The sequence below is a fragment of the Blennius ocellaris genome (assembly GCF_963422515.1).
Source record: "Blennius ocellaris genome assembly, chromosome: 2".
In the NCBI taxonomy this organism is placed as follows: Eukaryota; Metazoa; Chordata; class Actinopteri; order Blenniiformes; family Blenniidae; genus Blennius; species Blennius ocellaris.
This window is the reverse complement of record NC_137651.1, coordinates 31,716,375-31,737,208: the sequence shown is the minus strand read 5'-3', so window position 1 is coordinate 31,737,208 and position 20,834 is coordinate 31,716,375. Positions and strand designations below refer to the sequence as shown.

The 20,834-nt window shown below is 47.7% G+C and overlaps 3 protein-coding genes across 3 annotated transcripts in view; 2 read left to right on the top strand and 1 right to left on the bottom strand.

Annotated features, from left to right (window-relative positions):
• Positions 1-3,274, bottom strand: part of LOC308136335 (protein phosphatase 1D-like) — an 11,319-nt gene extending 8,045 nt beyond the window's left edge. The window contains exon 1 of the mRNA XM_080504651.1: positions 2,627-3,274. Within this exon, the coding sequence (XP_080360777.1) occupies positions 2,627-3,197 (571 nt within the window). The 5' untranslated portion in view covers positions 3,198-3,274. The remainder of the gene's footprint in view (positions 1-2,626) is intronic.
• A 1,854-nt stretch (positions 3,275-5,128) lies between these two features.
• diabloa (diablo, IAP-binding mitochondrial protein a) lies at positions 5,129-7,930 on the top strand. Its single transcript, XM_080502889.1, has 6 exons — positions 5,129-5,179; positions 5,524-5,653; positions 5,793-5,915; positions 6,413-6,523; positions 6,840-6,936; positions 7,204-7,930. The coding sequence occupies exons 1-6, from the start codon at positions 5,136-5,138 to the stop codon at positions 7,401-7,403; spliced, it is 705 nt and encodes a 234-aa protein (XP_080359015.1). The 5' UTR covers positions 5,129-5,135; the 3' UTR covers positions 7,404-7,930.
• Positions 7,931-14,063: 6,133 nt separating this feature from the next.
• Positions 14,064-20,834, top strand: part of nectin3a (nectin cell adhesion molecule 3a) — a gene marked incomplete at its 5' end in the record, with an annotated part of 43,027 nt that continues 36,256 nt past the window's right edge. The window contains one exon of the mRNA XM_080511297.1: positions 14,064-14,106. Coding sequence (XP_080367423.1) covers positions 14,064-14,106 — 43 coding nt within the window. The remainder of the gene's footprint in view (positions 14,107-20,834) is intronic.

Genomic DNA, 20,834 nt, shown 5'->3' with positions numbered 1-20,834 from the left:
CATATGTAACTTTCGTTCACGGACCTGGTTCTCCCCTGGTGGTTGAAGTGAAAAGCCACACTGCTGGTACGTACCGCGGCCACGGAGAGAGGCAGCAATGGAGACAGGCATTCGCATGAACTCCCATGGAAAGGGAAGGGAAACCAGAGGAACCCCTTGTGTGATGTAACCTTATGACTCGGTGCATACATCAGTCGATCGTCTGGATAGAGCCAGATCTGACCCCCCCCCCCCCCCCCCCTAGAGTCTGCCATGGGGTCAGAGCTACAGCATCACACCTGGGAAACACCGTAGGGACCCTGAACTGATAGGAGTACCCTTGAAACGCAAACTGAAGGAACCACCATTGTTGAGGTGCAGTTGGGACATGAAAGTCATCTTGCACCAAGTCCTGGACACGATGACCCTTAAAAACCTGTTCAGACCTCGACGGTCCAGAATGGGGTGCCGACTGCCTGTTTTCTGTGGTACTGGGTTGGGATGGGGCCGATCGTATACAGTATCCGTATCGGGTTCTGATACCAACATAATTCACAGATTGGAAATTTCCGACCCGTGAGCCTTGCCTGTGCTTTACTGTAGCTGAAATGACTCCACACGTGTTTTCCTGCCGCTGCTCTGCTCGCGCGGCGTCTCAAGGAGACGCAGAATAGAATAGAAGTCTTTTATTGTCACTCTCCATCGATGTTAAAACAGTGTGAGCAGCAGTGAAATGTTGTGACAGAAACAGTGACAGCAATGGAAAAAACACAATAGCAGAAAAAATATAATAGAGAGAAAGATATCAATATTAAAATATGCACAACCAAGAAGCATTTCTAAAAAGTGCCGAAGGGAATGTGAGCCGTGCAAATTGTTCAGTGTCAAATGATTGTGCAGTGTGTGTTGAGCTCTCACAGCCTGCGGGTAGAAACTGTGCTTGAGGCGGTTTGTTTTTGTTTTTTGTGCCCAGTTTGCATGTTTTACCGGAGGGAGGGGTGAGAACAGGCGGCGTGGAGGGTGGGTGAGGTCTCTCGAGAAGGAAGTGGCCTTCTGAAGTTGACCGCTGTAAATATCTTTAAGGGTGAGGTCCTGTGAAACCAGGGATTTTCTCAGCCGCCCTCACGACCTCCGGTCCTCCGCAGTGCAGCAGGTGGAGAATCAGAACAAGGTTTCCTCCCTGGTGTCATGACTCCCAGTCCAGATTCTCCTGGACTTGGTACTTTTACTTTGAAAGTCCCTGGCGTTTCCAAGAGGTGTCATTTTTGTCTGTCTCAAAGCTCCACCCTGGGAGCTGTTCTGGAAAAGTCACATTTGCATTGGCTCTGAGCGTCGTTACCATGTGAACGGATACACAAAACCAACAACGGTTTTACAAGTTCACTTGAAATGGTCGCCATGTAAACGCGTCCTAAATACTGTCAGAATAATACATTCTTCAACTTGCTACAGTATATTTTTGAAAGATAAAGAGAAGCTGCTGCTTGTTGGAATGAGTTTCATTGTCTTAGGACAGTAACAGTGATCCATAAGTAATCGTCTTATCGGGGGCAAACATGTTCAGGTTGACCACCGTGGCTAAACCTGGAAAGATCAACATGTTCTCAGCTGCAGATCACCAATGGAGTCGCTGACGTTCCCCCTTTGTGCCCTGCAGGAACACAGCGAGCTGGAAATCAGGTCATATCATATCTGTGTTGACGATGACGAACTTCCACTGTGTACAAACTGTGAGAGTTAATCAGGGAGGCTGGACACAGCTGACATGTCCCAGCATGTCTAACCAAGACACGAGAGCGCAGCCGGGGTTGCTGGTCTACTGGTTTCCGTGTTAACTGGTGTCCAGCTTCCTCTGGCATCTGCTAGCCAGGGCACGTGAAGACGGAGGACATCGGTGTAACCGCCAGTAATGCTTCCTGTGCATCCTGTCGCCACGCAGCTCAACGTCAGCCAGGACTGTCATTTTACACACACACACACACACACACACACACACACACACACACACACACACACACACACACACACACACACACACACACCTGGTTTTAACACCAGCTGTTACCACCAGCAACCGCAGACTCCAGAGAAAGCTGGGCACTGGTTAGCGGGGAAGCCAGAAAATCCATAACACCGCCGGCACCGCAGCGCTCACGTTGCAGGACTCTTTCTCAAGAGGAAATGACAAGATAGCGGGAATAGAAGTCCAAAACACTGGCTTGGTGACACTTGTGAAGACCAGTGCCAGACTGCTGGACCCTGAAAGCAGCAGGACCCGGTTCTCCGGTGTGCTTTGTTAAACGTGAACCGGTCGCTAGCAGTTAGCTTCGCCGGTTCAGCCGGTTCGGCCGGTTGACGTTCCAAACACCCGGCAGGTTCGGATCGAATCACTCCCGCGCTGAACATCTCGGCACCCTGCGGACTGACCGCGGGTCGGGTCGGGGCGAGCGGTGCTACCGCGAACCGTGAAGGCCACACGGCAGCTTCTCGGTCCGCCCGCCGCGGAGAGCAGCTCCGCGGGGGAGGGTCGTGCAAACCCCCCGATACAAACACCCCGGTACAAACCCCCGGGTACAAACCCCCCGGTACAAACCCCCCGGTACAAACACCCCCACCCCTCCCCTCCCACCAGCAGGGACGAACTTACGGAGTTTCTTCCACATCGCGTGGTGACAGGCGACGAACCCCTTGCGGATGGCGGCGCAGACCTCCCGGTCGCTGCGGGACCAGAAGCCCCGCTGCTTCTTGATGAACTCCCACAGAAAGTCCCGTGCGAACTGCGCCGCCTCGCGACCCCCGTGGCCGTCGAACACCGCGAAGAACGCGACGGAGCGGCGGGGGGTGGCGGGCGGGACCGGCGGCGGGCTCTGACCCCCGCGCGAAGCCGGTTCCTCCGTCGGGTCGTCATCCCCCCGGGCTGCGTGTGACCCGACCGGCGAGTCCCGGTCGTCATCCCCCCGGGCTGCGTGTGACCCCCGCGGGGAGTCCCGCTCATCCCCCCGCGGGGAGTCTCCCGGCTCTCCGGTCCCGTCTGAATGAGTGTTCCCAGCGGGAGGACTGAGTGTCCCGTCTCCCCCTCCGCTCTCCTCCGGATCATCCGGCGTCGGCTCGTCTTCCCCCGGCTCGGGCTCGACGATGACCTCGGTCACATCCTCCATGTATTTCCTGCCTCCTTGGTCGGTGAACACGCTCACTCGCATCAGGAACGTAGACTCCATGTCCCCGGAAACAATGTGTTTCTATATTAATATTAATTTAAAAAAAAGAGCAGAGTTTACAGCGGAGCGACGTCCTGTCTTTGTTTATATTCCAGCGTAGTAGGCATGCTCCGACGTGTTGACGTCACAGGGTGCGTGCTGCTCGGCGTTGGTCAGCGCCATAAACTGGGAGAGCCTCGTGCCGGTGCTGGAGCGCGAGGCAGCGTCGCCGCCATATTGGATGGGGCATCTCGAGCTCGGCGGTCACCACAGTCCAATGGAGTTAATTCAGAACGAGCAACTTTTTGTTTTGTTTACAAAAAAATTGAAGGAAGCTGCAGAGAGCCGACCAGTGCCTTTACTCTGAAAGCGAACCTCAGTCGGATGGTGTGAGCATTCGATATTCTGCATAAAGCTGTGAGCATCATGCATCTGTTCATCAAATCTCTCCCTTGATTTGTGCAACTCTTTGTAGACATACTGACACGTACACGTTTTACACGTTCTCATCACCATCATCATCATCATCATCATCATCATCATCATCATCATCATCATCATCATCATCATCATCATCTTTATTGCAGACATAGGAGTCCATAAAAGAATAAAAAAAATCAGAAGTACGTACAAATACATAAAACTGAGGATAAAACATTAGAACAATAGAAATAGAAAAACCACACGTGTAAAAAATCAGCCAAATTATAATTAATGCAGTTTACTTAAACTGTAATCCATTACAATTACAAGTTACTTGCCAAAAAATATCAGTAACTCAAAGTACTAAAATAAAAAAGTAACATACCAGAGTACTTTTAGTTACTTTTGAATGAAATTGTCTATATTTCTACAAGCTCAAACAGCTCAAAGTGCAAAACATTTAAACATTAATTATCTGTCACTTTTCAGTGAATCGATTGTTTCCCGACTTGTTTGCCCAAAGAAAAGTTCTAGAACTCGCATCATAAAAGAGCAATATTCAGCCCATTATTGGTTCACTGTTCCTCCACATACCTTGAAAGGCTCGCCGGGTGCTTCAGTTCAATGTGCCGTCTCAGGTTTGCTGTTGATGTACGGAGTTGCTTCTTGAAACCCGGCGGGCAAAGTTTACACTAAAAGATAAGATTTTCCCACCTGGATCATCACTTATCTTTTCATAAAATTCTTTTAAGTAATCATATGAAGAGGAAGTATTAATCATGGAGGCAGACTCTGAGGCAGTGCTGCTGTCTTCAGTTTGTTTTTGCCACGATGCGTCGCATTTTGATGATGCATGCGGCGGTGCGACTCTCCGGTGGCTGCGGTTGCCAGACTGGCTGTTTCCCCCCTACATGTTCAGGCCCATTTACGGTGTGCTTTAGCCGAGTGTCCCACTGGAAGGCTCTGTCCATTCAGGCACAACATGGTTTGTGTGTGTGTGTGTGTGTGTGTGTGTGTGTGTGTGTGTGTGTGTGTGTGTGTGTGTGTGTGTGTGTGTGTGTGTGTGTGTGTGTTTTATAAATAAATAACCTATGATGCATTACAAATCAGAACATTCTATTATTATTTATTCCACTATGAACCTCAGAATACACCAAACTATCTGTCCAGTATCATAACTACATGTATGAAGTTTAAAGGAAAGAAACCAAGGTGAAGATCGGTTCAGTATTCATGGAATTATGGTTTATTAAAGTCTCTGACACTTCATTGCTCCTGTCAAGTAGATTAGACTGAGCGGAGCGGACGACCGGGCCAAGATGGCGGCGCCACCGCTCGCCAGCGGCAATAGGGAGTCGCAGTAGATGCGGCATGTGCTCTTTATTGTCTTTACTGTCTATTGATATATCATTTTGGACTAATGACAGGAGCAATATAAACGATAACCAGCAGAGGGCAGTGATGCACGTTGAAGATACAGCGTAGGGAGGAACTATTCTGATCAGTGACACGAACATTTTATAGTGGCGGACCAACATGGCCGCGCTCAGGAGGGGAGCCGCCTTCCTCAGTTTCTTCAGGTAAACTTAGAATTTCCTTTCAATTCAAACTCTCTGCTTAGTATGTTTCTTCACGGGGATGCATATTTTGTCAAGCCGACTATCTCTTTCAAATGAAATGTTTTAGTTTCAGAAGAGAAACACGCTTTGTCTGATAACGTCGTCATTACCGACAACCGGAAGTGATGAGCTCGCCCATTTAACAACTCAATAGATTGATAGATATTTCTGTACTGAACAACGTAGGAATGATCGACTACATATTTTTTTAATGTACGAATGTGCAGGATATTTTTTTTTATTCGATAACTGCGCTCGTTTTCACATGTAAATGTATTCTATTTAACTCGTCTTCTTTCGTTCAGGAGTTCCCATCGTGTCCTACTCGGCACAAGAAAACCTCTCAAACCCAGAATATGGACGAACATTCTCCGTTCAGGTGTCTCGTCTGTTGCCGTGGGCGGCGCAGCTCTGTGTGCGGTACCTTTCAGACAGGTGAGTCGGTGTGTGTGTGTGTGTGTGTGTGTGTGTGTGTGTGTGTGTGTGTGTGTGTGTGTGTGTGTGTGTGTAGCTTTCAGTTGGACCGTCAGGTGTGTTCAGGTGACCGAGGCCGTCCTCTTTGTCTCCGTTGCAGGCTGAGAATCTCTCCCACGACTCCCTGATCAGACGAGCAGCCTCTCTGGTAACGGACAGCTCCAGTACTTTTCTCTCACAGACCACTTTGGCCGTCATAGACGCCGTCACAGAGTACTCTAAAGTAAGTAACGGTACTCGTGCTGGGCTGTAGGGTCAGAGCGAACATGAGCACAGCCCTCGGTGTCCCAGGAAATAAAGAAACACGCTTACAACAAATGTAGACTTAGATTTGTCGTCATTTCAAATGTGTCAAGAAAACATTGAAGACAAACATTTCACATTCAATCCCAGAAACAACTGAGAAAAGTTGTCTTTTAACTCCGTCGAGGACACAGTATTTATTCTGTCTGTTCTGTTGTTATGAATCTCTGGAAGCTACACCAACCTGCAGCACCGTCACTCCTCCAGTCACACCTGTGTTCTATTTACTGTTTTTATGTATTATTCTCGTATTTATTTCTTAATGTATTGTTTTTATAGCTTTGTTGTGAAGCACTTTGGGACCACTGGGTGATTGTAAAGGGCTATAGTTAGTTATAGTTATAGTTATACATCATAGTTGGGACACGCATGATGTATCTATTCTACAACTCTAAAAGTCTTTGTTTCCACCAACAGGCAGTGCACACACTCATCGCCCTGCACAGGCAGTACCTGACCTCACTGGGAAAACTGAGTCCTGCAGAGGAGGACTCAGTCTGGCAGGTGATCATCAGCCAGCGCACGGAGGTCAGTGTGTGTGTGTGTGTGTGTGTGTGTGTGTGTGTGTGTGTGTGTGTGTGTGTGTGTGTGTGTGTGTGTGTGTGTGTGTGTGTGTGTGTGTGTGTGTGTGTGTGTGTGTGTGTGTGTGTGTGTGTGTGTGTGTGTGTGTGTGTGTGTGCGCCTCTCTCTGACTCGCTCTGCCTCTCTCTGACTCGCTCTGCCTCCCTCGGCCTCTCTCTGCCTCTCTCTGCCTCCCTCGGCCTCGCTCTGCCTCTCTCTGACTCTCTCTGACTCTCTCTGACTCTCTCTGCCTCTGGGCTCCTCACTCTCTCCGCCCCGACAGGTTGATGACCGACAGGGTGAGTGGAAGCGCTTCGAGTCCAGCTGGCTGACCGCGCTGAAGCTGTGTGAAGTGGCGGCGGAGGCGGCGTACGCTTCAGGTGTGTGAGACGACGTCGGGGCGTGGGCCGGACCTGTGTGTCACCGCTCCTCTAGTGATGAATGGAAGCGTTTAGCTGTGACTCGTCTCCTTCGGTGTTTCGTTTGTGTCCATACCTGTTCAGCAAGCTGTCGCTTTGACACTTTGGACGCGGCGCAGATCATTTAGCGCCGAGCCGCGGCGGCTTTGTGTGAAACAAAATGAGGACGATGGACAAGAGCGCCTGCTTAATGACCGGGCCGGCCGTCTGTCTCCGTGTCTTCACCAGGAGCCGAGCACGCGTCCGTCACAGCGAGGACAAACATCCAGGTGGCTCAGACGCAGGTGGAGGCGGCGCAGAAAATCTCCCTGGATGCAGAGAAGAAGTTGGCCGAAGCGAAGGTGATGGAGGTCGAGCGGATGGCGCAATACGCTGCCTCCGGCAGCGAGGACGAAGACGTACCCGAAGCTTACCTGAGAGAAGATTGATCCGGACGCGTCCAATAGCGGTGACTTTCCATCATGTTGACGTTGTCTTCTGCTTGGTTGGAATCTGGAACGTGGATCGTGTTCAGGGTTATGCGTCTACAATCTGCACATAAACCGAACAGTGATCAGAGTCAAATGTTCAACATTCACAACTTGTGTTTAGGTGTTGCAGAAGTATTTATGTGGTTGTGACCTTCAGATTATATTGTCTTCACTGTACGACTGCTTTCTTGTGTTGCCTTCAGTCAAATTTCATTTTCAGAAAAACCAAATGCAGTAAAAAATTTAAAAAACTAAAAAGTTTGTTTTGTGCATTTGCTTGTTGGAGTCGTGGTGGTGAGTTCAGTGACAGACAGTTGGACTCGTGCGCTTCCAGTCTTATGTGAAGAATCACATTTGAAACTAGGTAAGAAAAATCCCCTCTAAATTTTTGAAGTAAACAATCTCCTCTATTTCCGGATGCGTTCGTTGAACCGATACGACCTTCGCCCTACGACTAGTTAGATTTTCCGTTTGGGCCTTTTTGAGGGCGAAAATCTTACTTTGAAAGGCAAATAGCAGACTTCCCGTTGGAGCTAGGTCAAAAGTTAGAGCGCGTGAGTTGTAGATGTCGACGAGACGAACACATTTCGTGTCCATTGTATAAGGTCTACGGACCGTGGCGGGTGATTTAGTGTTTCTAGATGGCGCTAGAGAGCCAATTTTGCACCGTGGGGGTAATTTTTTAATATTTTAATTCGTTTTTCGCCAGTTTCTATGATCGTGCTAAATTTGGTGAGTTTTTGAGCGTGTTTAGAGTCCAATTTGCGATAATATACACATTTTTTGTGTACAAAGTAGTGTTTTACATTTCACTGGGACTTTAAATATTCTGCAAAAAGGACCAGAAGCTCCTCTATGAACAGTCCACTGCCCAGCACGACATCATATTGTGAGACATTTCTGGGGTTTTGATGTCAAGTTTGATTAAATGTTCTTTTAGTTTATACCCATGTTTTTTTTTTTTCCCCTTGAGAAAGTCCTCTTTAAAAACAGTGTCTCTTTGCATCATGCCGGTGTTTTCCTTTATCACTCAGCAGCCTTGGCTTCACTGCAAATTGCCCGTGTCCTGACTCTGTCCCACGGAGCTCCAGGAACATTTCAGCTCACACTTCCTGTCGTCACCTCATCTGTGGCGTCACGTCGTTCCACACAGACACAAGAACAGAAAACAAACCAGTCTGCTTCTGCCAGCATCACAAAGAAATGAAGTGGGTCTGGGGAAGGTCCTGGAGATCATTACTGGAGTTGCTTCACTCACATAACCCCCAAAAAGGCAAACGTTTCCAATATTTGAATCACTTCAACTCACTGGGGTCTTTCGCCGCTTTGTTTTTAGGTTCAAGTCCAGCAGGTGGCGCTCTAAAGTCACTTTCTGTCCAGTTAAACTGCACCGATGGCCTTTGCAGCTTCGGCTTGTTTTCTACTCCTCTCCTATGACAGATAGGACTCATTTTGTATTTTTACGGGATCAGTTGTGAGACACATTTATGGACCTTGTGGTGACGTTCGTGTTTAAATGGCAGTCGCCTGCGTTGTTTGAGGATCCTCAACAGAAACACCTGCGTCCGTCTGTCTGACTGACAGCATCTGAACTGAGACTCTAGCGGGAATTTCCACACATTGTAAACCATTAAACATTGTAAAGCATTAAACATTGTAAAGCATTAAATATTGGTGAAATGTGTGTTGCTGGTGCCTTTCATGACTCTTCTACGGCCGACAGTCGTACGTGGAGCAGCAGGGGGTCGACCTCTCCCTGCTCTGGATGCTCGTCTTGGTCGGGCATGGCAACATGAGTGTGGCTACTGGATGGGGGGATGGCGGGGGGGGGGGATTAGAGGTGTGCAAGGCCCGGCTCACCAATGTGACTAGTGAGGAATGCCGTGTTGAACAAAGGCTGTTTTCACAGTCTGTAAAACCAAACGTCCCAGACGACGTGTGGACGCGCCTCCTCTGTGCTGCCGGAGCAGCTTCCTCTAGTGCAAAGAGAAACTGTACTAACACTGACTGAGAAGACTTTTTGTGGCATAAAACCTTAATGAGGGAACCACAATAACAAAGGTCACGGCCTATGAAGGCACACAAACAATTCAACCTCCTCAGGGCGTTCGGGTCACATGCACTGTGGTGTGAAAACACGATTCGCTGCAAGTATTTTCCACCCAAATTGCTGATATCATTAGCGTGTGAAATATTTAGTGGTAAAACAATAAGCCGTGAATTATTGTCTCATGAAGACAAGAGCCTCCCTCCTGCGCTAACGTTAGCATCGCAATGCAAAGTGGCCCCGGAGGCGAGATTGATTGGTGAAAAGGGCAGCACTCTCACCTGGGGAGTTACGGCTCTTTGAGGATATAAATAAACCAGCAGAGGGTAGAAAGGCAGGGGGGAGGGGGGAGGGGGGGGGGGGGGGGGGGGGTCGTGTGGTGACACATCGTGGGTCACGCTTTAATCACAGTGAAGCCGGAGACCGAGGGAGACTGAGACTCACGTTCTGCAGGGGGACCAAGGTCCCTGCACAGTCCATGGACAACTTGTCCACAACCTGCAACCCTGGACAACTTGTCCACAAAACTACATCCCTGGACAACTTGTCCACAACCTGCAACCCTGGACAACTTGTCCACACAACTACATCCCTGGACAACTTGTCCACAGCCTGCAACCCTGGACAACTTGTCCACAAAACTACATCCCTGGACAACTTGTCCACAACCTGCAACCCTGGACAACTTGTCCACAAAACTACATCCCTGGACAACTTGTCCACAACCTGCAACCCTGGACAACTTGTCCACACAACTACATCCCTGGACAACTTGTCCACAGCCTGCAACCCTGGACAACTTGTCCACAAAACTACATCCCTGGACAACTTGTCCACAACCTGCAACCCTGGACAACTTGTCCACAACCTGCAACCCTGGACAACTTGTCCACAAAACTACATCCCTGGACAACTTGTCCACAACCTGCAACCCTGGACAACTTGTCCACAACCTGCAACCCTGGACAACTTGTCCACAAAACTACATCCCTGGACAACTTGTCCACAACCTGCAACCCTGGACAACTTGTCCACAAAACTACATCCCTGGACAACTTGTCCACAACCTGCAACCCTGGACAACTTGTCCACAACCTGCAACCCTGGACAACTTGTCCACAAAACTACATCCCTGGACAACTTGTCCACAAAACTACATCCCTGGACAACTTGTCCACAAAACTGTGACCCCGGACAACTTGTCCACAAAACTACATCCCTGGACAACTTGTCCACAAAACTACATCCCTGGACAACTTGTCCACAACCTGCAACCCTGGACAACTTGTCCACAAAACTACATCCCTGGAAAACTTGTCCACAAAACTACATCCCTGGACAACTTGTCCACAAAACTACATCCCTGGAAAACTTGTCCACAAAACTGTGACCCTGGACAACTTGTCCACAAAACTACATCCCTGGACAACTTGTCCACAAAACTGTGACCCTGGACAACTTGTCCACAAAACTACATCCCTGGACAACTTGTCCACAACCTGCAACCCTGGACAACTTGTCCACAACCTGCAACCCTGGACAACTTGTCCACAAAACTACATCCCTGGACAACTTGTCCACAACCTGCAACCCTGGACAACTTGTCCACAAAACTACATCCCTGGACAACTTGTCCACAACCTGCAACCCTGGACAACTTGTCCACAACCTGCAACCCTGGACAACTTGTCCACAAAACTACATCCCTGGACAACTTGTCCACAACCTGCAACCCTGGACAACTTGTCCACAAAACTACATCCCTGGACAACTTGTCCACAAAACTACATCCCTGGACAACTTGTCCACAAAACTGTGACCCCGGACAACTTGTCCACAAAACTACATCCCTGGACAACTTGTCCACAAAACTACATCCCTGGACAACTTGTCCACAACCTGCAACCCTGGACAACTTGTCCACAAAACTACATCCCTGGAAAACTTGTCCACAAAACTACATCCCTGGACAACTTGTCCACAAAACTACATCCCTGGAAAACTTGTCCACAAAACTGTGACCCTGGACAACTTGTCCACAAAACTACATCCCTGGACAACTTGTCCACAAAACTGTGACCCTGGACAACTTGTCCACAAAACTACATCCCTGGACAACTTGTCCACAAAACTACATCCATGGACAACTTGTCCACAAAACTGTGACCCTGGACAACTTGTCCACAAAACTACATCCCTGGACAACTTGTCCACAAAACTGTGACCCTGGACAACTTGTCCACAAAACTGCATCCATGGACAACTTGTCCACAAAACTACATCCCTGGACAACTTGTCCATAAAACTGTGACCCTGGACAACTTGTCCATAAAACTACATCCCTGGACAACTTGTCCACAACTCATTTTCTTTTCGCCTTATAGATTTGAAGTATGGGATTTCAAAGTATATTTGACACATTTTGAAGGATTATTAAGTATATTTGACACAACATAAGAAAATGGTAAACAAAGCCATATGATTCTAAATAGGATATACACTAAATATACATCAACATATACTTGATGTATGAAAATTGTATAAGAAATCAATTTGAAATAACATGTAAAACTACATTGTACAGGATTTATTTTCTCCAAACAATTCTGAAATGTCCTCCATGGACGAGTTGTCCACTGAGGGTGCTGATGTGGACGCGTTGTCCTACAACCGTGAAGAATGAGGCTGGTGGCTCAACATGACGGAGCCACATTGATACAAGCATTTCTGCTTATCTCCAGTGAATAAATATGATGTCCCGCCAAAAACTGCTGAGGGAGCAGGTTTATCATTTCAAGCGTCAGTGCATGATAACAGCGCTACACTGCTCACAATGGCAGATTCCTGGATGTGTAAAAGCTGTAATTACCTCAGTGAAAAGAACAATGCGGGAGTGTTTCATCACCACGTTGTTTCAGGACAGTCGCCACGGTGCGTCTGCGCGGAGCCATACATCCCCAGCTCTTCGCTTGCACGTTATTGCTTCGTCCTTCACTGGCGGATCTCCTGGGGTTTTTTATTAACTTTCACATTTACTTCCCTGTTTTCCCCGCAGTTCTAGAACGAGCTTTCTCACACTGGTTACACATTGTCTACAAAATATGTGCCTCAACAATGTCGTATTCAACTTTCCCATGACTGAGTAATTATTTAAACGCCGAGGCCGGCTCGTCAGCGAGGCCGGGCGGTGGCACAAGAAACTTACATGCAGAACTCTGCGCGGTTTTATAAAGAGTGGACACAGTGTTGGCTTTTCTCTGTGGAGTTTGCATGTTTTTTGGTTTTTTTGCATGGCTTCTCTCTGCCATAACTCAAAAAAACAGGTGTTCAAGGTCAATTTTGTGGCATTTTGCCAGTTCTGTGTGACAGACGGTGTCAGTGTGTGTTGTGTCCTGATGCACCGAGCTGCCACTGGCTCCAGAACCCCCGCCACCCTGTTTCAACTCCGATAAAAGTATCAGAGATGGATGGATGGGTGGATGGATGGATATTCTTGCACGAGTCCAAAAATCTTATCTGCCATTTTAATTTACTCGGGTGACAAGTTCTGCTTGTTTTTCTGTCTCTAGCTGCTTCCTTCAGCGGGTTGCCATGGCGGGTCTGGTAATTCAGGCGCAGGATTGACTTCCTGACACAACCCACGCATTTACACGGGATCTAAAGCCGGCACCAGGAGCACAGAACGTGCCCCTCAAATGACTGGTTACAGGCCTGTGAGGAAGAAGCAATTGGAAGTTAAGGGCTCTGCCCAATGGCACTCAACGGGATTCGAGCGAACAAACGTCCGCTCACAAGCTCGTTTCCACAATCTGTAAGCCACCAGTGCCTCAAAATGGACGCATTTCCATTTATGATTTCATTTGTGCTGAATATAAAGGGAGTGATTGAGTCTCCAGCTGGACTCCAGGAGCCTGCACCGACGTGGTTCGTGGAGGCAGAGTTAATATCAGCTTACACGTTCAAACCTCCAAATGAAAATTGCAACTATGAATAGCTGCAGGGCTCGGTGGCTGCAGCAACCAGCAGCGTGTCGCGTGATCCACACAGGACGCCACCAAAAGACACAGGGAAAGGGCAACGTGTCAGAAAGCAGCAACCTTTATCTGTTCAGTCGCTGCAGTGAAGATGATAATCAAGCTGGAAATGTAAACAGTTGTTTGCACAATAAATGGCTTCCATTCACTTGTAATGTCTGTTTTCCCAAGTGTGCCATTAGAGGAAAGGAATCCCCCCCAATTCAATTACAGTTTTTTTTTCAATTTAATTCTTTCCTTTAGAAAAGAGATAGCTTTTTAAATGTCTTTCTCATTCAGGCCAAACCAAACCTTCACTGTGTTTCCATCTATTTCTCGTACTTTTTTTTTTTTTTGTATGGATGCAATCATTTGAGGGTTTTTTGTGTGCACATTTTCACAGTCCATGTTACATGTTCCCTCTGGGTCATGGTCCTCTTATATCACTGTTTCATTACTACTTCAAATCGGTTTTCAAATCGGTTTTTATCATCAAAGAAATGCTCAATTGAGAAAAAAACCTACAATTTCTAGTTGAAGGTCGTGTGCTTGGTGAGGATGTGGGGCCTGGGGGCTGCTGCTCACATCGACCGGCTGCTAAGTGAGTAATTTGACCTCATATGCAACAACTACAGTCCATTCCAGTGCGTTAAGCTGGGTTTTTTATTTTTATGAATGGGCTCCTTGTCGTGAGTGTAAATCGACTTCATCATCTATTTCATTTGTGTTATGTCATCAGTCTGAAACGAAAATGACGGAGAATCCCTCCACTGTTACATCAACGACCACGACGTCCCCCCCCCCGTCTCCACAGTATCGTACCGGTGCAGCCGCTTTGGGGCTGTAAGGGATGTTTCAAGTCTTCAGCCTGATCCGAGGAGTCCCGCGTCCATCCTGCAGCCTGGCCAAGTGCCCAAACCTACAGCAGCAGATGGTGCAACCCCTCCGGTGCACAGATCTCCACATCACTGAGTCGCCCCGCCGTTAAATGACGAGACAAAAAGACAGCGAGACAGACTGCAGATACGCCGTCAGGACCTTTTCCCCCACCAAAGATCATCAAACAGGTAAATGTAATAATGTTTGAAGTCGTCACGGTAACGTGTCAAGAGTTGGTATTGAGTCAATGTTCCATGCATCATCGTGAAGCACTTTGGTTTCAAATCTGTGACTTTTATTTTGGGATCGCTTGCAAAGTTTTCATTTCCTATAATAAGACCTTTGTTGTTGTTGTTGTGTTCACCTGTATGTATCTGAATGATGAAATCTGAATAATGAATATGCCCAAACAAATCTCCAAATGAACATTCTTTTGTGAATCTACATCAAACCTGTTGTGGTAATATTTACACAAAGCATCAGAAACTCTCTCACTATTGACAATCATGGCTCCTGGACACATGTCGGTAAAGGTTGTGAGAGATGAAATTCTTACGTTTGTTTCATATCTGTTTCCCAACGTAATGTTTTCATATTTGCCGCTTGTCATTTTGCGGTTGTTTGTGACTCTTTGTGGTCCTTTTGTGCTTCTTTCGAGTTGCTTGTGTATCTTTCAGCTTCATTTTTCCATGTCGGTGAATGTTTGTGTCTCCGTCTGGTCATTTTTCATCTCGTACGTCTCTGTAATTGTTTATGTCTCTTTTCGGTAACGTTGCATCTCTGTTGATGTGCGTCTCTCTTTTATGTTGTAATGTCGTATCCTTGTGATTGTTTGTGCCGCATTCTGGGCATTTGGACTTTGTTTCACCATCGCTTTAGCTCAATTTTCTTCTTAATTCTGTCACTGAGCCTCTTTCTTTTCATTTGGAGTGTCTGTGTCTCATTCAGGTCAGTTTCATTCTCTTTGTGCTTTTCTTTCTTTGAGCCTCTTTGCAGTTGTTTCTCTCTTCGTGATCGTCATGAGTCTGCCTGTGGCTGTTTGCATTTGTTTCTGGTCACTTTTTTCTCTCTCTTTGTAGCTGCTTTGTTTATTGTTCTTATCATTTTCAGCCTTTTACTGGTGATATCATGTAGTTTCTTCTTGTCCGTTTTGAGTTTTTGGGAGTTGTTTGTCCCTTTTTCTTGCTCCAATGCGTCTATTTGTGGCTGCTTATATCTCTTTCTGTTGTTTTTCATCATTATGTTTGACCCCTTTTCACTGGCATCCTCTTGTTACTTTGCAGTAGTTGGTTGCAGTCATTTTAAGTGTGCATAATTATGTCATTTTTCTATTAAATTTGTCTTCATATTGGCCGTATTAATAATACTTTTGCACCCATTTCTTGTACTTTTGTGTTATTTTGTTGTCGTTTGACTTTCAAGTCGTCTTGAGGGGCCGTCCACACGAGAACGCCGTTTCACATAAAAGCAACGTCTTTGGCCGATCATCCACATTTTCCAATCCCCAAAACGTGTTGTTGTTGTTGTTTGTTTGTTTTTTTTAAAAACACAGGGCATTTCTAAAATGCCGGCTTGGCTCAGAGGTGTGTACGGCAAAGACGTGCAGAAACTCAGGTGAAAACAGCAAAACTTAGGCAGAGACAAAAACAAACACCGCTTTCAAATTAAAAATCTTTTTTCACACCTTCAAAAAAATTGCATGCAAAGTGCGTACAGGATTCCGGGAGGCGGGGCCACCGATGACCACGTGCTCCAGGTGGCGCTGCAGAAGCTGCTGATATGCAGGAGTAGAAGCAGACCTAAATGACTCAGTCAATCTTCTATTTTTCTCTGTGTCTTCTGCATTTACTTGTGCATTTGGTGAGTCACCGAGTAAATAATCCGTATGCAGTGGTGTTTCTATATGTAAATACTTGGAGGGGCAAGATTTTATTTCAGGTCTCGTGAAACTATTGATTTCCAAACCTTTTAGCCACAACATGATAACGACCACATAGGCGTTGATCCCGTAAAAATGTTGAGCCTTGGAAATAGCCGATCATAAACAACAACAAAAAAGTAATTTAAAAATAAAAACATCAAGAACGGGATTCAAACCAGGTCATGATTTTTCAAAGACCACCACTCAACCACTCAACCACCGCTGAAGCTACAAACTGTCGAGATTCTTAAGACGGTCTTCCTCGCCACGTCACACATTACGACCACTTTATTTAATTTTCTCCGCCAAAGTGAAAGTTTCACACTCTTTACACGCTTTAACTGCTAACAAGCTGGCGTCTGTGAAGCAGTGCCTAAATCAGCGCCAGCCAATCAGCTCTGAGCAAAAATCACGTGATATGATGAGTGGAGCCACAGCCTGAGCACTCACACCTTACTGCATGCAATACACACTGCATGGTGAGAGAGGGCGAGTTACACTAATGCACCATGAGTGTGGATCAGGAGGAAACAAAGCCTGAAGCAGCGAGAGGGGACAATAACCAGGCAGGACAGTCCTCACACAGTGATTATTTACTGTGGAAGAGGAGGGTGTATTCACAGAGAAATAAATATTGTAGATAATCTTAAAGAATTAATAGCAAACTTTGCATGCAGTTCTGTCTGATGACACCAGGTGGCCCCTAATGACCAGTCGCAATTGCCCATATAGACGACATGCACATATTTGGCCTCACCTTCACAGTGACGTGTGGACAGATTATTTTGGGGGGAAAACGCAGGGGAGAAAAACGCCCAGTCGCTTTGCGATTACTTGTGTCGTTTTCTGTGAAGTTTGTGTGTTTTTGTGATTGCCTGGCTTTTTTTCTAATTGTTTTACACTGTTTATTGATCTTATGTTACTGTGCAGTGATTTTAATTATTTTTACAGTGGTTATGTTTTGGTAGTTTTTTTTGTTGTCTTTGCTGTTGTCATTTTCAGTTTTGTACGTCTTTGATGTTGCCATTGTCAGTTTTGTACGTCTTTGATGTTGCGTAGATTTTTTCATGATTGATTTCTACTTTTTATTTGTCATTTTGTGTTACTTTGCAGTTGTTAGTGTTTCTATGTGGTCATGTGTTGGGTGCTCGTTTCTTTCTATTTAGTCACCTTTTTGTTGTTATGCTATTTTTTTTTCAGTTCATTGCTTAGGTATTTTCCTCATGGCTTTGCAATTGAATTAAGTAATTTTTGTTGTGTCATTTGAGGGTCTATAATCTCCATGTCTCCTCCTTTGGCCTCCTCAAACCCTTCAACATGTCATTAAATTCCTGTGGCGCGGGAATTCAATGACATGAAATGCTGGATATCAAGCTATACTTGTAGAACTCAATAAAAAAGTTTTGAAGGCGGAGGCTCGTAAAGTCACTGCAGCCACGTTAAACCTGCACTTCATCACCGGACCGACGCGGGAGAAAAATAAAGCACGTGGGACCGTGGCGGGGAATCCGAGGGCCCGCGTGCGCGTGCGCGTGCGCCACCGCGCGTTCCTGTTTGTTGTCCCGTTAACGTGGATCGGGCCTGGTCGCTATGGAGAGAGGGAGGGAGGGGGAGGGGGGAGGAGAGAGAGAGAGAGAGAGAGAGAGAGAGAGAGAGAGAGAGAGAGAGAGAGAGAGAGGAGAGAGGAGAGGAGAGGAGGAGAGAGAGAGAGAGAGAGAGAGCAGCAGCAGCAGCACACTCACTCACACTCGGGAACCATGGAGGAGAGACCAGGACGCAGCAGGATGACCGTACCGTCCCCGGGACTGCGGCTCTGGACGTCCCCTGCTCACCCTGTACGGACTGACCGGTGAGTCGCTCCGCTCCCCCGGGCGGGTCACTCGCACTCTCTCGCCGCCGCCGCGAGGCACCGATCAAACTCCCGGTTTCCACTCGTTGTCGTGTGGAAGCGGGAGGCTTCAAACTGAGAGAAGTGTGTGTGTGTGTGTGTGTGTGTGTGTGTGTGTGTGTGTGTGTTGTGTGTGTGTGTGTGGTGTGTGTGTGTGTGTGTGTGTCGGGAGACTCCGGGTCTTTGTTCGGTGCAGCGATCCGAGCCTGGAGTCTCCGGGGGGGGGGGGGGGCTTGGGGGGGGTTGTTGACCGTTAGCGGCTCCGCGCGCCTCAAAAGTTCACTTCTATTCTCCGGTAAACTACTACCGGGAGACTCCCGGGGCCCTGCGCGCCATTCACCGCGAGAACTCGGATCACTTCCCCGGTACGGTGTCCCGTCTTGGCTGGGCTAACGGGATCCGGGGAGGGAGAGGAGAGGAGAGGAGAGGACCGGCCGGGAGCCTGCAGCCCCCCCACCTCCCTCCTCCCTCCTCCCTCCCCGGGCAGAGGAGGAAAGTTGACCGCTCCAGGAGAGGGGTGGCGGTGGGAACGAAGACGTCTCAGGGGAGGGACTGCTGTCTCTGGAAGTATTGACCTGCAGCTGGGCTTCATGCCAGGTCCGAGCAGAGCCCCTTCTGCAGCTCACTGTCCCCCTGGTCCACCTCTCCACTGTCCCCCTTGTCCCACTGTCCCGCTATCCCCCCTTGTCCCACTGTCCACCTGTTCCACTGTCTGTTCCACTGTCCTCCTGCCCCCTGTCCCCTTGTCCACCTGTCCCCACTGTCCCGCTATCCCCCTTGTCCCACTGTCCACCTGTTCCACTGTCCTCCTGCCCCCTGTCCCACTGTCCACCTGTCCCACTGTCCCCGCTATCCCCTTGTCCCCACTGTCCTCCTGTCCCCTTGTCCCACTGTCCTCCTGTCCCACTGTCCACCTGTACCCCTGTCCCACTGTCCTCCTGTCCACCTGTTCCACTGTCCTCCTGTCCCCCTGTCCCCTTGTCCCACTGTCCTCCTGCCCCGCTATCCCCTTCTCCCACTCTCCCCTGTCCACCTGTCCCCTGCCTCCTGTCCCCTTGTCCCACTGTCCACTGTCCCCCTGTCCCGCTATCCCCTTGTCCTCATGTCCCCCTGTCCCACTGTCCCCCAGCTGGAGTGTCTCTCTCTCTCTCTCTCTTTGATTGATTCAGACGCCTCATTTTGTGTGACAAAACAATTAAAAACTTCAACTTGTAGAAAGTGAAACACGTCCTATTGGACCACTGCAGATGAAAAGACTGATCCGTCTGTCCGCTGTAACTCGTCTCTTCTCTTTCTGTTGCACACATGCTTATAATACGTGTTCTCAATGAGTTCTGCATACCATACTTTGTCTATAACCACAAAACACAGGTTCATCAATCAACGGGGACGTGATAAACAAGGCCTGGTTACAATCAGGGACTGACTGGTCTGCAGACAGGCCACTCAGTGCTGCAGGAGTGTAGATCTCCCACTTAACTGGGGGGGGGGGGGGGGTTAACCCTGAAGTGAGGTAAAACTGAGGGACCGTCCACACCATGAAACCGGTTCACCTGATGAGGCGCAAGACGGGTTTTTTTTGGAAACGGGTTCTGGAGTGGGGAAATTTTTAAAACCCCGGCTCGTGCCATCCAACCAGCAGGGCCATAGACCTATAGAACTAGAATTATATAGGTGTATATGTGGAGGAATCTACTTATAAAGCTCTATGTGTTCTGTCTCTGTCTGCTTTTGGTGTGTTTGGTGAGTCACAGCGCCCCTAAAGGCCTGGCATGGGTACTACATGTCCTGAAGCCTCGTGTTGAGCCCAGGTCATAGTGACGTGTTCAAAGTGACGTGTTCATAGTGACGTGTTCATAGTGACAGTTTTTTGGAGAAGGCTGCGGAGAAAAAAGATCATTTTTTTCCCCTTTTTTCCCGTTTTCATTTCCAGAAAGAGGTGAATTCAGCTCGGGGTGGGTCACCACGGTAACAGACTCTGACTGAAGCTGCTCGCTGGCAGGTTTCTAGAGGAAACCCTGTGAAATGGTAGTTTTCTTTATATGATCGGTGAAGCAGCAGTGTGTAGTAGGGCACGGAAATAATCCTAATCACCATTATTTTAGGCAATATTAAAATCACAATTATCGACACAATTATGCCTTTGAATTTGGAGCAGCAATTATTGAGCATGTTTTAAAAAAGACTCCTGTTAAATATATAAAAATATCTTGTAATGTAGTAGTAAAAACTGTAACCAGAACCATGCTCCTCTAAAACCTTCACAAGCCGAGAAAAACACCTTTTCTACGTCATTGCAACGCATTAGCTACTGCATGGAGGCTTTATCGCTTGCTGTACTCTTTTTCAAACGGTTTCACCCATCAGATATAAGAACAATTACTTTACGTTATGTGTTGAAAAAAGTTGAGCCTGCGGTGTTTTAATGCCAGTAGCTACCGTTAGCATTACTGAGCCTTAAAACGACACGTAACCTACATGGTCAACGCCCGCCGTGCTCTTGAGCAGTGTTTTTCAACCTTTTTTGAGCCAAGGCACACTTTTTTCTTTGGAAAAATCTGGAGGCACACCACCACCACCACCTCCACCTCCACCACCACCACCACCACCACCACCATCACCACCCGGAAATGTTAAAATG